The 19432-nt window shown below is 54.1% G+C and overlaps 1 protein-coding gene across 3 annotated transcripts; it reads left to right on the forward strand.

The window, feature by feature from the left end:
* Nucleotides 1–1062: 1062 nt before the first annotated feature.
* Nucleotides 1063–19387, forward strand: TRPV6 (transient receptor potential cation channel subfamily V member 6). Of its 3 annotated transcripts, none has more exons than XM_086398347.1 (15): nucleotides 1063–1181; nucleotides 11860–11957; nucleotides 12120–12242; nucleotides 13072–13209; nucleotides 13495–13593; nucleotides 13753–13928; nucleotides 14421–14567; nucleotides 14676–14888; nucleotides 15205–15291; nucleotides 15390–15466; nucleotides 15705–15870; nucleotides 16392–16458; nucleotides 16791–17059; nucleotides 18365–18471; nucleotides 18749–19387. In XM_086398347.1, the coding sequence occupies exons 3-15, from the start codon at nucleotides 12125–12127 to the stop codon at nucleotides 19017–19019; spliced, it is 1935 nt and encodes a 644-aa protein (XP_086254473.1). In that variant the 5' UTR covers nucleotides 1063–1181; nucleotides 11860–11957; nucleotides 12120–12124; the 3' UTR covers nucleotides 19020–19387. The 3 variants fall into 3 exon arrangements, with proteins under 3 accessions (XP_086254473.1, XP_086254470.1, XP_086254472.1); XM_086398344.1 differs by lacking the exon at nucleotides 1063–1181 and adding an exon at nucleotides 2523–3073; XM_086398346.1 differs by lacking the exon at nucleotides 1063–1181 and adding an exon at nucleotides 3456–3592.
* The last annotated feature ends 45 nt before the right edge of the window (nucleotides 19388–19432 follow it).

Here is a 19432-nt window from a genome sequence, read left to right on the forward strand (position 1 = left end):
CCCTGAAAGGACTCAGGGGGCAAGGATGCGCTGACGCAGTAAGCTGGACGGGGAAACAAACACAGGGGCAGAGGTTGAGAGAAAGAGAAAGAAACCAAGGGTCCCACAGAGAGATCACTCAGGGTCACGGCCACAGACACACACACCCCGTAGCATCCACCACAACCCCCCCTACCCCCCCACACACACAAGCACACAAACCCCACACTCACCAGCACAGAGATGGAGGGAGCAGACCCAATTGCAGAAAGAACAAGAGCAGCAAGAGAGGGAAAACCAGACGGAAACACAGAAAATAAAATGCTATGTAGACATTTTGGGGCCCTAAATCAGTTGTTCTCAAGGGAACATGACTTTGCTTCCCGCCGGGGGGGCCTCAGGCAACACCTAGAGACGCTCTTGAGGGTCACAGCTCAGCAGAGCCGTTCTGCTATCGGCCCGTGCACGGACCCTATGACAGGCGGGACAGCCCCCACACGAAAGGATTAGTTGTTCCAAAATATCAGTCGTGCCAGTCTGAGGACCCATGTGCCCAAGAGAGAGCCCCTCACCCACATTGCCCATGCTCCCACTCGGGTCAGGTCAGGGCTGGGCCACAGCCTTCCACACCTGTTTAGAGTCTGTGCTGGAGTCCCATTGGCCCTGGTGACCCTACAGAGTTGGCACTGGGTGGCGGGAGGTGAGAAATGAAAGGAAAGTTGGTAACTGCAGCCACGTCTTCCTGCAACCCCCCCAACCCCGCCCCCGCTCCATCCTATGAGACAAATACCTCAACGCCTTATCGTGAATGAGGGTCTCTGCCTGGAGCCTGGTGGGACAGAGAAGGTGGGTGGGTCAGCAGGCAGGCAAACACTGGCTTAATGGGCACAAAGGTCCAGGGTTCAAGGTTTGGGTTCCAGCGTCTTCCCCCGCCACCCAGCCTGAAACTGCTGACCCCGGGGTGGGTGGGGAACTCAACTAATCAGCTGTACTGTTTGCTCAGGCATGGCCGCCTGGCGCAACTGCTTTCTCTCGAGATTTGAGGGTGGCCCTCCTCCACTCCTCTCCATGGAGACACCCCAGACCTGCACCCGAGCTTGCCTTCTCCCCTACACATAGCACGCGTGTGCACACGCAGTGCACAGACAACACACACACACACCCTCTTTGCTGCTCCCTCCAGCTCTCTGAATCAGAGACAGGTAAGGAAAGACTCCAAAGCCTGGGAGGGATCCACACATACCTCTCCGTCTCCGAGCCTGCCACCCATGCCCCAGGCCACTGGGTCCTGGCTCGCTGTGGGCTGGGCTGAGGCCAGGGCCTCCGTTCCTCTTCTGTGGGAAGAGGATCTTCCCAGGGCACTCAGCTTGCTCTGGTCAGAGTTCTGGCAGGACCAAGGGGGGCTGGGCTTCCTGTCACCACTCTGCAGTGCGACTGTGCAGGTCCCTTCCTTCTGGAACATTCTTTGCCCGCTGTGGTCGGAAAGAAAGACAGGGGGCTCTGGTGTCAGGGGAGTGGGCTTGAATCTGGCCTTGGCTATAAAGTTGGCTCTATGACCTTGGGGAACTTACTTTACCACTTTGAGCTTTTTTTTTTTTTTCCTTCCTTTGGTAAAATGCAGATGCTAATGCTTGCCTCACAGGTCTGATGTGAGGTGATGTGGGAAGATTTGGTTAAGGGCCCCTGCCAGGCAGTAGTGGGTAAATAAGTGCTGTCTCCACTGGAGGCTGCCAGGGAAAATATTTGTGACATAATTATCCTAAAAAAATGTTTGCTGTTTATCTGAAACTCAAATTGAATCAAGCATCCTGTCTTCTACTTGGCAATCCACTCCTGGCGAGTGTGCTAAGTCGTTTCAGTCGTGTCCAGCTCTTTGCCACCCCATGGACTGTAGCCCGCCAGGCTCCCCTGTCCATGGGATTCTCCAGGCAAGAGGACTGGAGTGGTTAGCCATTCCCTTCTCGAGGGGATCTTCCCAACACCGGGACTGAACCCGAGTTGCCTGCGTTGCAGGCAGATTCTTTACCGCTGAGCCACCAGTGTGGTGTTGGGGACAGTCTCTAGAATTCTGGAGTAGGGGTCTGAGAACTGTGTTCAGGGGGGCCACACACGGTCCAGAGGTGCCATTTTATGCTCTAGTTTGTGAGTTCAGAATGGATTTTTCACCTCTTAAGGGCTATAAAAGCAAGCAAAGAAGAATGTATATCAGATGCTGTATGCCCGTGTGCAGCTTGCAAAGGCCAGAATATTTGCATTTACTATCTGGCCTTTTATAGGAGAAGTTGCTGACCCACAGTTGCTGAGGGGGCTGAGAGTTTTCAATATTTATGCACCTGTCATGGGCCAGGGGAGAGACGAAGCAAAATCACGCCTGCGGGGCAGACAGGTCCAGAGACACCCTGCGAGGAAGGTGGGCATCCTGGCCCTTCAGACCCAGCGCCCTGCCCAGCTCCTCCCCCTTCTCCCACACTGACTGGAGTACCTGAAACTCAACTGACCGGTCCAGGCCTTTCTATAAAAGATCACCAGGTGTCCCAAAGTCCAGGGAGTCCTGTCCCTTCTCTCAGAAGGCCTCCCCTCCCTGGACTGGCTGTGGGGAAGCTGAGAGAGGGAGCTTTCCCAGGCCCCCACAGCTGCTGGCCTGTCTCTTTAAATCGCAGGTAATTTGGGAGGAGTAAGGGAGTGTCTTCAGGGCTCCTGCGTCTCCCAGGAGGAGAGATCCTGCCCAGGGAGCTTAGTGGCGGAGTCCCAGCTCTGCCAAGTGTAACGAACTCCTCCGAGGGAGGCCTCTTGTGTCTGGCTGCTTACACCTCGGGGAGACTCCACCGGGCCTGGAAGGCCCTGAGACGGCACCTCTCCGGGAAGAGGGTGGGCTGGCCCTCGGGGCTGCCCATGTGGCCCCCAGGCTGAGTCCAGGTGGGGTCTGGCCTTGGCCCCAGCCCCCCAGGGAGCTGGCCCTCTGCTCCATGGGGTTGCCACTGCCCAAGGAGAAGGGGCACATTCTCTGCCTGTGGAGGAAGCTCTGCAGATGGTTCCAGAGGCAGGAGCCATGGGCCCAGAGGCGGGATGAGCAGAACCTGCTGCAGCAGAGGAGGTAAGCCTCAGAGCTGCTGCCCCTCACCCCTCCCTTCCCGCCCCCCCCCCACCCCGGGAGCTCCCCCTCCCCTTGAGGGCACCTCTGCTGGGAAGACCTTTCTTCCAGGGCTGGCCCCTCTGGAGCATTTTGTCTCAAGAGTCTGGGCCTGTGGGGTTAGCGCCAGGTGAAAGGGGAGGGGCTGGCATGGGTAACACAGGTGCTCCCTAAGTTTAAGAGCCCATCAATTAGGCAGCCTTTCTCGTAAGTACTTTCCTGGAGCCCAGACAACTTGTCAGGCTGCGGAAGGATTAGGGCATCACAGACCTGCACCCCAGAGGTGCTGCTGCTGTGTGTGTGTGTATTCAGTTGTTCAGTCGTGTCTGACTCTTTGGGACCCCCTGGACTGTAGCCGCCAGGCTCCTCTGTCCACAGGATTCTCCTGGCAAGAATACTGGAGTGGGTTGCTGTGCCGTCCTCTAGGGGATCTTCCCGACCCTGGAAATAGAACCCAAGTCCCCTGTGCCTCCTGCATTACAGGTGGGTTGTTTATAGCTGAGCCACCGGGGAGGCCCAGAGATGCTGCTGGGTTAGGACAATTCTTTACATCTCTACTCCCTGCTCCTAGAACAGTCTCTTGGGCAGAAACACACAGTACATATATGTGCACTTGTGGGAATGAATCAATGAATGGGTCAGGGAGGGAACTGCGGACATCAGTAACCACAAAAAAAGGCAAAATATGATAATCATTCTTGTGCATTTATCGCATCAGCCATTGACGGAGTCCGAGTCTTGGAGTGGGGGAGTCGGAGAGGGGTGCTGTTTGTGAAGACGACAAAGCTGGGACTCAGCCCTGGAATTTATTACCCTCCATTGCAGGAGAGGGCCATGGGCAATGGGCCAAAATACCAGGTGCTTAGAATTCGCTGCCGAAGGCAGGCTGAGGAATTTGAGAGGCTCTAGAGTTTGAGCCCGAAGTACATCTCACTTAAGGCTTCCAGCCCCTGAAAACCGCCCCAGACTCATGCGATCGTCCCCCCTACCTCCATCGGTGCTCAGAGCTGGGAGTTGGGAGGAGGTAGAAGGAAGCTTGAGGCCATCCCTGTGTGTGGTTTCTCCTCCAGAACCTCCGCGGGTCTCCCCACCCAGGGGCCAGCAGGCTAGCAGGAAGTCCTCCTCCTGGGACTTTCCTGGGTCCTTAAGAGGCAGATAATATGTCTATTCACCGGGGAAAGTCCAAAGCGTGTGTGTCTGAGGGTCTCTCTCCATCTCAAAGCACAGGGGCCTGCCTGAGCCTGACCGGGAGGCTGAGGGTTAGCTGGAATTCCTGTTGTTTCCCTTCCTCTTGCTCAAGGATTCAGGGCTGGGGAGTGTGCTCCTTTTTTTCTTTTCTTTTTTTTTTTTTTGAGGTCTGGCTCCCCGACTCTCACAGCTGCCGCCCACCTCTCTCCCCCTGGGCCTGGGAGAGTGGGGGCTGACCACATGTTTGGCTGATGACATCTTGAGGCAACAGAACGTTATTGTTGTTGGAGACTGGGACCGTCAGTGATTCCACTCATCCCCATCCAGTCTCGGGACCCTGGGGCTGGGGGAGCTGGGCAGGAGCACAGAGAGGCCCCTGGGGCTTGGAAGTCATGGCGGAGGCAGAGGGGAGGACCTGGGCTGGAGCCGGGGCTGCTCCCCGGTATCTTCTCTGTCCCTGTGTCTTAGCAACATCTGATGGGCCTTCTCTCACAGCCTTGGGCTAGGAAAGCCTGATTCACCACTCAGAGGGCTACTCTCCCCTCTTCCTGATGTCCCCTGTCAGATTTCACAGTTTTCTGGATCCTCTTTTTCCGGGACACCTGGGCCCTGGAACCTTGATTCCCCCACTGGGTGGCTACTCCCCGGAAGGACCTTAAAGTGTCGGAAGGGGAGTGTCCAAGGCAGTGTGATCACTCAGCTTTAAGGGGAAATCTGTGGGCGGCTGGACATACATGCGCTGACCATGTAAGTGAGGACAACATGACCAGGTGAGCAGGGCTGTTATCACCCCCCACCCCTGGGAATGAGGCAGACCCAGAGTGGGGGCTCCGGGTGGGGTGGAGGGGACTCCAGGAGAAGGGAGGCGCTCAAGTCTCTCCAGGAACATAGGGGAACCCAGCATTCTTCTCTCTCAGGTTGACTTTTCTTGGGTCTTCGTTGCCTTTGCCTCGGCTTAAACCCATGTTGGTGGGATCCAAGTTGAACCATCATCTTTCTCTCATTTCCTCTGCATCATCTCGGGGCTTTGTGTATGTATGTGCGTACTAAGCTGCTCAGCCGTGTCTGACTCTTTGGGACCCGTAGACTGTAGTCCGCCAGGCTCCTCCGTCCATGGGATTCCGTAGGCAAGAATACCAGAGTCGGTTGCCATGCCGTCCTCCAGGGGATCTTCCTGACCCGTCTTAATTCCTGAGATGCGATGTACTAGGTGTGGACTATAAAACGCTCAGCTAAGTTTGCGAAAAATGAACGTGACGCGTTCTCTGCTCTCCAGAAGATCACGTTCTTAGGGGCCAAGCACACCGGTCAACATCGACTTGGGTTAAAAGTGAGCTTGGCGACTGTGCTAAGAAGGCTGTGAACAAGTAGCATGGGAGCCTTGAGGAGGACAGTGCAGGCCCTGATTCTGATTGGTGTGGACTGTGCTGGGCAGCTTCCCGGGTCTGCCTAACGTGATCCTCGCCCTGAGCCCCTTGCTGGCAGGGTCATCCTCCCGGTAGTTGGCAGGAGGCAGTGAACACCAGGGATTCTTTTCTGTTTATATAGATCCCTGTATTAGTATCTGTGGGCTGGCATGGCATGCCTGTCAGAAGTGAGGGCTGGGACCTTGGATCACCCTGGAACTTCCTGCTTCAGTAAACACGTGCAGGTCCATGCATCTTGTACTTGAAAGATACAGCTTGGGCACTTAGAAGGGCGGCAAGGTCCGGAATTAGCCACTTTCCTGAGCTTTTGCTTCTTCATCCCATTGCCCAGAACTCAAGCTGGAGGGAGGCTGCCCCAGGGAGCCAGTGCACACCTCCTCCCCTCCGTGGTCACCACTCTAGCTGCTCCCTGCAACCTCACCCCAACACAAGAAAAATTGGGAAGAGCCAGAGAACTAGAAGAACCACATAATTGAGTAGTGAGAGCCTTGGGGCTAGGTTCTTGGCCAAGCATTCCATCTTGAACTCTGTCTGATCTTCTGGATCTAGCTTGGTTTCCTTTGCAGAAAAATAAGAGAATTATTCATCCTGTGTCACAGGGTTGTAAAGAGCAAGCGTGATCGTATGTGAGATGTTGCTTTGGAAGCTGAAAAGCACATTTAACACCTGGGACCGCTGTGATTAAAAAGAACACAAGAACAGTCAAAAGGCAGCTTCCATTGATAGCAGGAGTTAGAGGGACTGTGAGCTCCCTGCCATCAGAGCTGGAGCCATCCAAGAACCAGACTCTGAGCCCCAAGGGGTGTGTGGGACATGCTTCTCTGAGAGGGGTTGGTGGAGAAACCAGTGGGACCCACACACACGGATCCACCTCCCATGCCTCCTCTGACTCCTCTTCAGATCCTGATGAACATGGAGAATAGGAACAGGGAAATGACCAGAGGGGTCCCAGTGCTGCCTCCGACTTGTTTGAACAGACCACCCCAGGGCTCCAGGCCTCTTTCTCCATATGGACAGATTAGACTGGGTTTCCAGGGCTTTCTAGCTCTAAAATTCAGATTTGAATTCTTCCCTAGACACGCTTGATCCTGCCCATTTCCCAGCAACCAAATGCAAAACTTCACACATGCAGGTCCACACACGAGAGTGTACACGCATAGACGTGTACACGTCCACAAGAACGTGAAGCGAGAGGATGGGGCAGAGGAAACAGGGAGAGAAGACAAGTGGCAGATCCTTGGGGCCGGAGGGAACCTCAAGGTGATCAATGACTTGTTTGCTCTGTAAAAAGTGTGCTAGGGTTTATGCCAGAAATCCTATAGCAGTGTTTCTACTAGTCCAGTATTGAACTAGACTGTTCAATTTTATAATAGTCAAGCAAAATAAGACATTCTAAATTCTGGAAACAACTTTCATATTTTTATCATTTCAGATCTTCTAATTTCTTTCATTGTCTTTTATTAATTAATCTGCAGGTGCTTAAAAGGCTTCATTTTTTGTTTCTTAGTTGAGCATTTAATGATTTGTAAGAAAACATGGATGGAATTTCTCATTCTATTTAATGTGAAAAATCCCTTCTTAAAAAATAGATTATGAATACTTACACAATGAGGTCCGGAGAAGGCAATGGCACCCCACTCTAGTACTCTTGCCTGGAAAATCCCATGGGCGGAGGAGGCTGCAGTCCATGGGTTCACTAAGAGTCGGACACAACTGAGCGACTTCACTTTCACTTTTCACTTTCCTACATTGGAGAAGGAAATGGCAACCCACTCCAGTGTTCTTGCCTGGAGAATCCCAGGGATGGGGGAGCCCGGTGGGCTGCCGTCTATGGGGTCACACAGAGTCGGACACAACTAAAGTAACTAAGCAGCAGTATACATTGAGTTCAGGGCTTCTCTGCCTTGACCCTTTTGACATGTTGTGCAGATAATTCTCTGTTACAAGAGGCTGCCTTGTTTAAGAAGCTTAGCAGCACCCCTGCCCTCTGCCAAATGTCTCCAGACTCTGCCAAATCCCTTGGAAGGAGGCAGGGAGTTATCTCTGGTTAAGGTGTGTGCGCTCAGTTGTGTCCAGCTCTTTGCGACCTCATGGACTGTAGCCCACCAGGCTCCTCTGTCCATGGGATTATCCAGGCGAGAATACTGGAGTGGGTTACCATTTCCTCCTCTAGGAGATCTTCCCCACCCAAGGACCTAAACCACATCTTTTGCATCTCCTGCACTGGCAGAGGATGCCAAATGGAGATGCATTGGCAGGAGGATTCTTTACCACAGAGCCACCTGGGAAAGACCACTGCTCTAAATCACTGTTTGTAAATAAGAGATTCTGGTAGTAAAGTTACGCCTGCTTCTAAATAAAATGAAACTGTCCCTTGGAACAGAGTGAGTATAATTTAACCATTAAAATCAGAAGACATTTTGGCAGTATCTCCTCTTCTTCGTGCCCTAGGGAGATGTCTGGTGAAGATGTATAGATTTTACTCCAGATCTAAACTTCTGTGTTGGGTTTCTTTGGAACAAACTATTTATTTACCAGGCACAAGAATCTTTGGATGGGTCTGCTATTTTCACTTTCATGCATTGGAGAAGGAAATGGCAACCCACTCCAGTGTTCTTGCCTGGAGAATTCCAGGGACGGGGGGACCCTGGGTGGGCTGCCGTCTATGGGGTCCCACAGAGTCGGACATGACTGAAGTGACTTAGTAGCAGCAGCAGCTCTTTTTTATGGGGTCCGTCTTTTTTATGGGGTGTAAGTGTAGGCAGCTGTTTGGGAGGAGTTCTCACTTACGAAAATGGCAACCCACTCCAGTATTCTTGCCTGGAGAACCCCATGGACAGAGGAGCCTGGCGGGCTACAGTTCATGGGATCGCAAGCGTTGGACACGACTTAATGCTCTCTCTTCTGCCTTACTGCCCAGGATATTAGCAAGGGCTTTCTTGGCCTCCCCCTTGTGGCCATGTGATGCTATTGCAAGTCACACCTCTGCCTGACTCAATGGGAACCATGCAGACTCTACCCTCCCTTCTTGCTGGATCCTAGAGTTTGCCACCAAGAGGAGACCAGGTCTCTACAAACCTCACTGGTTTGGGTCATAAGCCTTTTCTTCATCTAGAGTGTGATCTGATTGAGGTTCCCAAATAAAATACAAGACAGAGTTAAATGTGAATTTCAGGTAAACAATGAATAGATTGTTAGTTTCAGTTTGCCCTAAATATTGCACAGACATACTTATCTTAAAAACTTATTTGGGGGGAATTCCCTGGCAGTCCAGGGGTTAGGCCTCTGTGCTTTCACTGCCGAGGGCCCAGGTTTGATCCCTGGTTGGGGAACTAAGATAACAATTGGCCACATGGCACAGCCAAGAAAAAAACAAGAACTTATTTGTTGTGTATCTAAAATTCAACTCTGAGCATCCCCATGTTTTTATTTTGTAAATCTAGCCATCCCAGTTCAAATGGTGGCTTCCTGCCCTTACCAGGCCACTAGGGCAGGCAGTGGAGGCCAGAAACAGAACGTGTGGGGACTGGAGGTTTGAAAGGGACATTTATGGTCATCAGAGATATGTCAGAGAACCAAGAGTGGTGTCTTTGGGGCTGCCACTGACTGGCCTCCCCACTTATGTCCTGGGAAGCAGGGAGTGGACTCTGCACTCGGGTTAGAAGCCCCTTTGGACCCATTTCTAGCTTCGCCATTAACCCTTGGCCAAACAGGGCACAGAACTAGTAGCAAAACAAAGCAACAACAACAAAAACTAGAAGCTAACCGGAGGAGGGCAGAGAAAAGATAAAATTGGAGAAAGTGGCTGACCTCTGACCTCCAAGTGCCCTTAGAAGAGAAAGAGACAGATACTAATCACAGCACCCGAGGTAAAAGTAAGGCCAGAGAAGAGGGCGGAAAACTTCCTGCCGTGTGTGTGTGTGTGTGTGTGTGTGTGTGTGTGTGTGTGTGTGTTGGGGAATAGTGCTTACTCTCGAATATCTATAAAAGAGGAATTTGTACAAATTGTTGGAAAAGGTAATGGTGGTGGGAGGGGTGGTGATGGTGGTGGGGGTGATGGGCTGATCATGGTGATGGTGGTGGTGAGGGTCATGGTGGTGGTGGGGGTGATGGGCTGGGGGTGGTGATGGTGGGGGGGGTGATGGTGGTGGCAGGGGTCATGGTGGTGATGGGGGTGATGGGCTGGGGGTCATGGTGGTGGCGGGGGTCATGGTGGTGGTGGGGGTCATGGGCTGGGGGTGGTGATGGTGGTGGGGTCATGGTGGTGGTGGGGGTCATGGTCATGGTCGGGTGACGGGGTAAGGGTGGAGGGTGTGGGGGTGATGGTGGCTGGGGTGATAGGGGGTGATGAGGAAAGTGGTGGGAGGTGCTGCAAACTTGTTTTGCAGCTGTGTGAGCACACCAAGCATGCTATTTTTTACTTAGATTATATGTTTGCCTAAGGTTGGCTTAGGGGGTGGCTGATGGAGCTAATAAAGGGGGGACAGTAAAGCCAAACCGCCTTCTGGCATTGCTACAGTTCATTCCTTCTACAGAGAGTGGTAATGAGCATCTGCTATCACACCGGGCATATTCCCAGGCACTGGGAGCGCAGCATAGAGAGTAACTAGGGTGGGGTGGGCGGCTGGATTCCAGGTGAAAAGGAGAGAGACAGCACAGCCATGGTGGGGGGAATGGTGTGCCCTGGGGTGCCGAGGCTGAACTGCTGGGTGTCAGGGGCCAGCAGGAGGAAGAAAGCATGGAAAAATAGTTGCACAAAGTCCAGAGAGGACTTCTGAGTTTCTTCTCCTTGGGCATTTAAGGACCCACAAGACTTCTGTAAACGATGCTTGCGTTTGCTGTTTAGAGAGAATGTCTTGGGAGCATCCAGAAGGATGGATTGGGGGTAAACAGGGTATAGGGGAACTAGTCAGAAGAAGATTTTGCTAATCCTGGCCCAGAGAATGAGGACATGGATTAACAGGGATCAGTGGGAATGAGGAGGCAGGGACTGAGTGGGGAGAGCCGTTGAATTGACAGGTGGCTGCCCCTGTGGCTGATGCGGGGGCCTGGGGCCAGCATTTGGGGAGACAGACAAGCCACGCTCTCTCCTCTCCCGATCACCCCTCCACCCCCAGTTCTTGGAGTCAGTTTCCTGCTACTGTGGCCTTTTTGGTGGATGAGCTCCTGTTCACATAACTGACCCTCTGTGGATAAATAGTGTTATTTGATTCACTCCTGTAGAAGGACCAACTAGCTCTGGGCCAGCAGGGAAAAGTAAATAAAGGGACCCCATGTGTCTCAGTTGGAGTCAGTTTTGATCTTTCAAAAAGCGTGCAGTTCATTGTAGGCATAAAACTGTAAAGTCAGAGATGATTTGCCTAAAACAGAGACACAGACAGGAAGCAGGGAGAGACTATAACTTGACACAAGGGCCAGAGGAAAGAAAGGACCCATGGCTGCTTTTGGACTGAGCCCCAAAGATGCCATCATAGGGAAGAAAGTGCCAGAATCAAGGGGCTTTCCTGAGGAAGGGGAGCATCACACAACAGGAGAAATACCCGCCAGCCTCTGCATGTCGGCCGCCTCCGTAAAGATAAGGGAGGCATTTCTTCATACCCTCAGTCCATGAAAATAAGGCTTATCTTGGAGGGTAACCTCAGGACTTCAAGGGAAGCTGCAAAGGGGTTGCTCCAGCGGCCAAATAGGTCAGGAGGTAAACAAGCATTTAGCTGAAACTCCTTCCTCTCCACCTGATGTGCACAGATCACATACACACACACACACACACACACACACACACACACACACACAGAGGAAAGGAAAGCTGTCTTGACACTTAACACACACAAACTATGGAAAGTCGTCTTGGATTTAGCTCATGGAAACTATGGAAAAGTTGTCTTGGATTTAGCTCACACAGACTATGAAAAAGTTGCCTTCGATTTAACTCATGCAAACTATGAAAAAGTTGCCTTGGATTAACCACTCGGTCAGAGAAAGAGAGCTGAGCGCTCAGGCAGCCCCTCCCCTGATAGAGGCCCCACCTCTCTGGATGAGGGACCTCCGGGTTCGGGGTTCATTGCCACTGAGGTGTGAGACTGAGCAAAGCCGCCCACCTTTCTTCCCAACCGGGCCCACTCCCCTCCCTTATAGGATCTGGGAGTCTCCGCTCTTGCTAGCCGCCAAAGAGAACGACATCCAGGCTCTGAGCAAGCTGCTCAAGTATGAGGCCTGTGACGTCCACCAGAAAGGTAAGGAGAATTTCCAGCTGGGTCAGCCCTGTGCCCATGGCCCTCCTCCCACTCCTCCTGCTGGTATAGCCCAGGGCCTTCTGCTGTGGGCCCCCAATTCTCTATGGGCCCCCTTCCCCTGCTCCAGAGAGGCCACGTGACTCTGCTTTTTGTCAATGCCAGGAGCCATGGGGGAGACGGCACTGCACGTGGCCGCCCTCTATGACAACCTGGAGGCTGCCACGGTGCTGATGGAGGCTGCCCCGGAGCTGGTCAAGGAGCCCATGACATCTGAGCTGTATGAAGGTGAGGGGCTGAGGGTCTGGGATGGAGGGAAGCATGACCTTGGTGGTGGACCTGGAAAATCCCATGGATGGAGGAGCCTGGTAGGCTGCAGTCCATGGGGTTGTTAAGAGTCAGATACTACTGAGTGACTTCACTTTCACTTTTCACTTTCATGCATTGGAGAAGGAAATGGCAACCGACTCCAGTGGTCTTGCCTAGAGAATCCCAGGGACGGGGGAGCCTGGTGGGCTGCCATCTATGGGGTCGCACAGAGTCGGACACGACTGAAGTGACTTAGCAGCAGTAGCAGCAGTCTGGGGAAACCAAGAGGGAATCTGGGCCCCCTTCTCTTCACCTCCCTCTTCTGTCCCTTCTTCCTCGGCATTCTCGGTGCCCCTTGTTTGAGCATTTCAGAGGTTGAGCACCTCTGAAATGGAGAGACCTAGGGTAGGAAGGATTCCCTTGTCGTTCAGTAGGTAAAGAATCTGCCTGCAATGCAGGAGACCCATGTTTGATTCCTGGATTGGGAAGCTCCCCTAGAGGAGGAAATGGCAACCCACTCCAGTCTTCTTGCCTGGAGAATCCCATGGACAGAGGAGCCTGGTGCGCTACAGTGCATGGGGTTGCAAGAGTCAGACACGACTTGGCGACTAAACCACTAGAGTAGGATAAGGCAGGCAGCACTGGGGGCCCCTGGGAGCCCCACCAGGCCCCCACCCCTGTCTCATCCTCCCCCAGAAAGACTGACCTGGTGGAGACAGGAGGGTCCCCCTGCAGGATTCTGTGAAGATAGGAGGGACCCCTACCTGGATCCTAGGGCAGAGCCCAAGCCAAGAGCTCTCTTGTCCAGGTCAGACGGCCCTGCACATAGCAGTCATGAACCGGAATGTGAACCTTGTGAAAGCCCTGCTCGCCCATGGGGCCAGCGTCTCTGCGAGGGCTATAGGCTCCGCCTTCCGCCTCACTCCTCACAACCTCATCTACTTTGGTGAGAGCAGGACCGGGGCTGGGAGGATGGGGGTGGGCACCAGTCAAGGGAGGGTGGGCTGAGGAGGCCCCGTGCCTGGGGAGACTGGGAGAGGTCGGCCCTCATAAGGCCAAAGGCCAGAGCCAAGCCTCCACCCACACCCCAGGTCCCCTCCAGCATCCCCGCCTCTGGTCCTGCTGACAAGGGGCCCTAGGCCCAGAGCGGAGACAGGGGAGGGAGTGGCGGTTGCTTGGAGACACCGCCCCTCCCCGCCTGCATCTCACGCCCAGGCCTCTGCCTCCCCAGGGGAGCACCCTCTGTCCTTTGCCGCCTGCATGGGCAGCGAGGAGATTGTGAGGCTGCTCATTGAGCACGGTGCTGACATCCGGGCCCAGGACTCCCTGGGTAAGAGCTGGGCTGGAGGTGGCAGGGGAGGCTGGGGGTGGCAGGGGAGAGGGGAGGGGCTGGGACCGCCCTCAGGCCCCCCCGGGGTGGGGGGTGGTCCTGGGGAACGGCAGGGACTCTGGTCCCAGGGGTCACGTGACACCCCGTGTCCTCTCCCAGGAAACACAGTGTTGCACATCCTCGTCCTCCAGCCCAACAAAACCTTTGCCTGCCAGATGTACAACCTGCTGCTGTCCTACGACAGGCGAGGGGACCACCTGCAGTCCCTGGACCTCATGCTCAATCACCAGGGCCTCACCCCCTTCAAGCTGGCCGGAGTGGAGGGCAACACTGTGGTGAGGGGCCCTCCCCCAGGCCCACGGGGTCCTTCTCCTGACCCTTCTTCTTACACTTCTGGCCCTTTGAGGAAGTAGATGTGAATGGTCCTCCCCAATGCTGAGGCCCTATTTTCAGCTTCGATTGGAATTTCCTTCTCTGCCCCTGTGTCGCATCTTCTTTCTCTCCCACTTTCTCTGCCCCGAGTCGTTAGGGGCTGCAAGGGTCTAGATCCCGTCCCCAGGGTGGTCTGTAACGCCCATGTTCCCCTGCCCTGCCCCCTCGCACCTCCTCTTTCCAAGCTCTAGAGGGAGTTATGGGGGAAGAGGATGAACTAGGAGGCTGATATGGAGAAGGGTTCTTTTGTCCACAAGGCTGCGATCTTTGAGTGAAGAGTGAGCCCCCTTTCAAGGGTGCAGCGGTCCTTCTGGGCAAGCGTCCCATCCACACCCCAGGACGGTCCCCTTGGCTTGCTCCTCCTCACTCACTTGCTCCCCCATCCCCAACTTTAGATGTTCCAGAACCTGGTGCAGAAGCAGAAGTACATCCAGTGGACATGTGGACCGCTGACCTCTACTCTCTATGACCTCACGGAAATCGACTCCTCAGGGGAGGAGCTATCCCTGCTGGAACTTATCGTCACCTCCAAGAAGCGGGAGGTATGGTGGGTGGGTGGGTGGGGGTGGGGCTGGTCCTCAGGCTAGGGAGCCACTAGGGACGGGAAGCAGGGGCTCTGAGCCGCTTGCTGCCTTCTCTTTCTGCTGCAGGCTCGCCAGATCCTAGACCAGACGCCAGTGAAGGAGCTGGTGACCCTCAAGTGGAAGAGATATGGGCGGCCGTACTTCTGCGTGCTGGCAGCCATGTACCTGCTCTACATCGTCTGCTTCACCATGTGCTGTGTGTACCGCCCCCTCAAGCCCAGGACTGACAATGAAACTGACCCCCGGGACAACACCATCTGGGAGCAGAAGCCACTTCAGGTGACCCCCAAGGACTAGCAGAGCTTTGGGGTGGCGGGTATCCAGCCCTCTGCCATTTTTCAGACATGTGTCACGTTCCTAGCTCACCACCATTTCTCTCCTTGCCCAGATCTCAACTACACAGGCACAAACTCAAAGACATGCACACAGAAACATACCGGTGCTCTAAGCGCAGAGTTTGAGACAGCCACACCTCACAGGTTGAAAAGAATCCGAGCGACTGGTGTCCCTAGACAAGGAGGCGGACTTGCACCCAAGGGTGGGCAGGGCAGATGGAGGGAAGCCCTGAGTCCTCTGACCATACCTTTCCTTTCAGGAGGCCTATGTGACCCACCAGGACCACCTCCGACTGGTGGGGGAGCTGGTGAGCATCTTTGGAGCTGTCATCATCCTGTTCATAGAGGTGAGTGCAGCGGGGATCTGGGGGTGAGCTGTGTGCCCCAGGGATACAGTCAGAGCTTCAGTTTACAAGCGCTTGGTGTCTTCCCGGCCTCTCCCCAGATTACAGACATTTTCCGAGTGGGGCTCAGTCGCGTCTTCGGACAGACCATCCTCGGAGGACCATTCCACGTCCTCTTGTGAGTCTATTTTCCTCTCACCCCCTACCCCTTTCTCACTAAGACTCCAGTTTAACTCCCTGGATCCCTGGCCTCTGGAGAACCCCAGCTCCAGAGGCCTGGCTGTGATGTGTGTGTGACCCTGTGTATGGAGCTTGAAGCTGAGTATGTGGGTAGCACTTTCAACACGCCCTCGCTCTTGGATCCTCAGGATCACCCCAGGCTCCCTCTCATGGCCCCCTCCCCACTCTCCCCCCAGCATCACCTATTCCTGCATGGTGCTGGTGACCATGGTGATGCGGCTCACCAACACCAGCGGGGAGGTGGTACCCATGTCCTTCGCCCTGGTGCTGGGCTGGTGCAGCGTCATGTACTTTGCACGAGGATTCCAGATGCTGGGCCCCTTCACCATCATGATCCAGAAGGTCAGTGCCTCCTCCCAAACTTTCTATAGAAAGGTCCCAGAGCAGGGGCTGCAAACATTTCTGAAAAGCATCAGATCAGAGAGACCTCAGGCTTGCAGTGGTGGTTTAGTCTATAAGTCATGTCTGACTCTTTGCGACCCCATGGACTATAGCCTGCCAGGCTCCTCTGACCATGGGATTTCCCAGGCAAGAACACTGGAGTGGGTTGCCATTTCCTTCTCCAGGGAATCTTCCCTACCAGGCTTGCAAGGCCAACATGTATATAATCTCTTTGATCTTCTTCTTCTCTTCCCCCTTTAAAATTTTTTTTCAATCATCTAAAAAATGTAAAATTCTCACTCAAGGGCCATACCAAAATTGATCCAGCAATTTGGTCGGCAGGCCATAGTTGGCCAGCCCCTCCCCTATGCTAGAGGGCAGAGCTGTTGGACTTCTCAGGGTTAGACCTCTTAGAGGCTATAAGGGGCGGTTGCTCAAAAGACTGGTGTGCAGCTGGTTTCCCTTCTCTTCCTTCCCTCTAGATGATTTTTGGCGATCTGATGAGATTCTGCTGGCTGATGGCCGTGGTCATCCTGGGCTTTGCCTCGGGTAAATCATCTGAGATAGGGGCCCTGGGCTGGAGGAAACCAGAAAGCACAGGATGCCTCTAGATAAACCTGGGGGGAGGGGGGGCAGGAGGGAAGGCAGAGGCAGGAGGAGGCCACGGTGTCTGAGGATGGGATGTGTTAAGGGGGAGAGCTGCTCTTGGGATCAGGAGGGTGAATCATATGGAAAATAGGGGAATGTAAGAACCCACAGGACGGAGTGATGGAGGGCTGGGATGGTGACCCTGGAGAGGAAGCAGACAGGACCGAAGTGGGCAGCAGAGAGTGGGCTAAGGTTTAATCACATGGAACTCTCACCCCCTTGGGTGAGAGCAGCCTTCTTTATCATCTTCCAGACAGAGGACCCCAATGAGCTGGGCCATTTCTACAGTTACCCCATGGCACTGTTCAGCACCTTTGAGCTGTTCCTCACCATCATCGACGGCCCCGCCAACTACGACGTGGATCTGCCCTTCATGTACAGCATCACCTATGCTGCCTTCGCCATCATCGCTGCTTTGCTCATGCTCAACCTCCTCATCGCTATGATGGGTGACACTCACTGGCGTGTAGCCCACGAGCGGGATGAGCTCTGGAGAGCACAGGTGAGCGCCCTCGTGGCCGGGAGGGTTAGTGCAAGTCATTCTCTTCCTGCCAAGGGCCAGGCCAAACTCAGAAGCAGGATATTTCGCCTCCCCCCCCTCCCCCCACCCCGCCCCAGTATATCTGGAGGGTTACTGCACAGGCGAAATGGACGCAAAGTGTACAGAACTGGATCAGCAATACAACCAAGCAATCCTGGAACAGCTGGAAAGAATTCCTGTTTTCTCAAAAGAGTCAAATCTGTCTTTTCTAGAATCATCAGTAAGAAATGAACCTCAGGAGTAGCGACAGTGGGCTTCCTAGGTGGTGCTAGTGGTAAAGAACCTGACTGCCAATGCAGGAGACACACGAGATGCGGGTTGGGTTTCTGGGTCAGGAAGATCCCCTGGAGGAGGCAATGCAACCCACTCCAGTATTCTTGCCTGGAGAATCCCATGGACAGAAGAGCCTGAAGGGCTATACAGTCCATGGGGTTGCAAACAGGAGAACACAACTGAACCAACTTAGCACACAAGCACAGTAGCTACAACTGCATTCACGAACTTTTGTTACTGAATAAAAACTGAAGTATCAACTTTTGGGCAATATTTAAGTCTTCAAAATTTGACCCAGAAAAACTGGACGTGTTAAAAATAACGCCAAACTCCCTATAGTCACAGAAACTATCTTCAGTCAGATAATTGTGATGGGGTCAAAAGCATGAATTAACCGGATCAAATCATCATTTTAAAATGTTCTTACAAAAGAATTTATCTCAACAAAAATAATTTCAGCAACATAAATGGGAAATCCTCCAACTAGATGGCATTTAACTGTGTTGTGTAGAAAGTAGAGTTAAAAAAAAAAAAACCCTAAGCTGGTGACATAAGGTTTGCTCGTGAAAATATCTTTTCAATGTAAATGTATTGGTAGGAAACTTCTCCGCAGGATGTTTGTGTTTCTAAGTAGCCTTTACATCTCTAGGGTCAAAATATTGCGTAGCCCCGAGGACCCTTGCTCTTTGCTCTGCCCACCTTCCTGATCCTCAGAGCGAGGTCTCCCCACCTGCTGCAGGACTGGCCTGGCCTGGCCGCCAGGTCATTGGGTGAAGCATCGTGGGCTCAAGACCATCACTCTCTCCTGCAGAAAAGCAGTGACGAAGCTGATGCCACCAACCTCTGCTCAGCAGGGCGCTGCCCTCTGGGAAACCATGAGTCTCCCAGCTGCTGCTACGCTGTGGCCCCTCTGCCCAGAGTCTTCCCCACTCTTCCAGTGGCCTGCACTCCATCTCTGGTTTCATCCTCTTCTGCCCACCCCCGACCCCACAGGTTGTAGCCACCACTGTGATGCTAGAGAAGAAGCTGCCGCGTTGCCTGTGGCCTCGCTCGGGGATCTGCGGGCACAAGTTTGGGCTGGGGGACCGCTGGTTCCTGCGGTGAGTGACAGCATGGGCTGGCAGGCTTGTGGTACAGGCCTGTGCGCTCCCTGGGCTTCCAGTCTCACTGGGGGAAGGGAAATTGCCAGGCACCAGGGGTGGAGAGCGGCCCTGAAAGCATCCACGTTGTCCCTGGACCCAGCTCTGTGTTGCTTCCCAAAGCCTGGCATCCCCTGTGCCCACTCAGGTTGCAGACAAGGAGAAAGGCCACCGGCAGGAGGGCTGGTCCAAGGTCAGCCATTCCATCACCTCCTCTGTACTCCCCCTCCCCCAACAGGGTGGAAGAGAAACAGGATATCAACCAGCAGCGTGTCCGGCGCTATGCCCAGGCCTTCTGCCACCCAGGCTCGGAGGACGACACGGAAAGACTGTGGCTGGGCGGCCCCTTTGGCACCCACCTGTCGCTTCTTACCCCCTCAGTGTCTCGAAGTACCTCCCGCAGCAGCATCAACTGGGAGAGGCTGCGGCAAGGGACCCTGAAGAGAGAGCTGAGGGGGGTGGTCAACAAGGCTCTGGAGGACGGGGAGGGCTGGGAGTACCAGATCTGAGCTTTCCTCCTGCCTCCTGCCTCCCACCAAAGTCCAGATCTCTCACCTGCCAGGTCAGGGGCGGGGTGGTTGGGGTTTAGAACAGAATACAGGGAAACTGAGGAGCAGGCTCACACCTCGCCCCAAGCACAGGGCCCAGCGCGAATAGGGACCCCGCTTCAACCACCCTGGCCTTACCGCCCTGTCTGAGCAAAGCACTTTACAAAAGGCCGGGATGCCACCTCGGGCACCAGCCTCCATCCAGGGTCACAGCTGCAGACAGTCGCGGAGGTTCGGGAGGTGTACCGAGCAGATGGGTACCGCTGGGAGGGTGTGGGGTGTGATACCGCCTTCCACCTTCCAATAAAGTCACTTCCTGTTCGCCTCTCCTCTCCTCTCCTCCTGCAGCCTTCTCTGTGGTGGGGTCTCCCACC

Source organism: Bos grunniens, chromosome 4 (assembly GCF_055505025.1).
Source record: "Bos grunniens cultivar Pamir isolate PY7600 chromosome 4, Bosgru_T2T1.0, whole genome shotgun sequence".
NCBI lineage: Eukaryota > Metazoa > Chordata > Mammalia > Artiodactyla > Bovidae > Bos > Bos grunniens.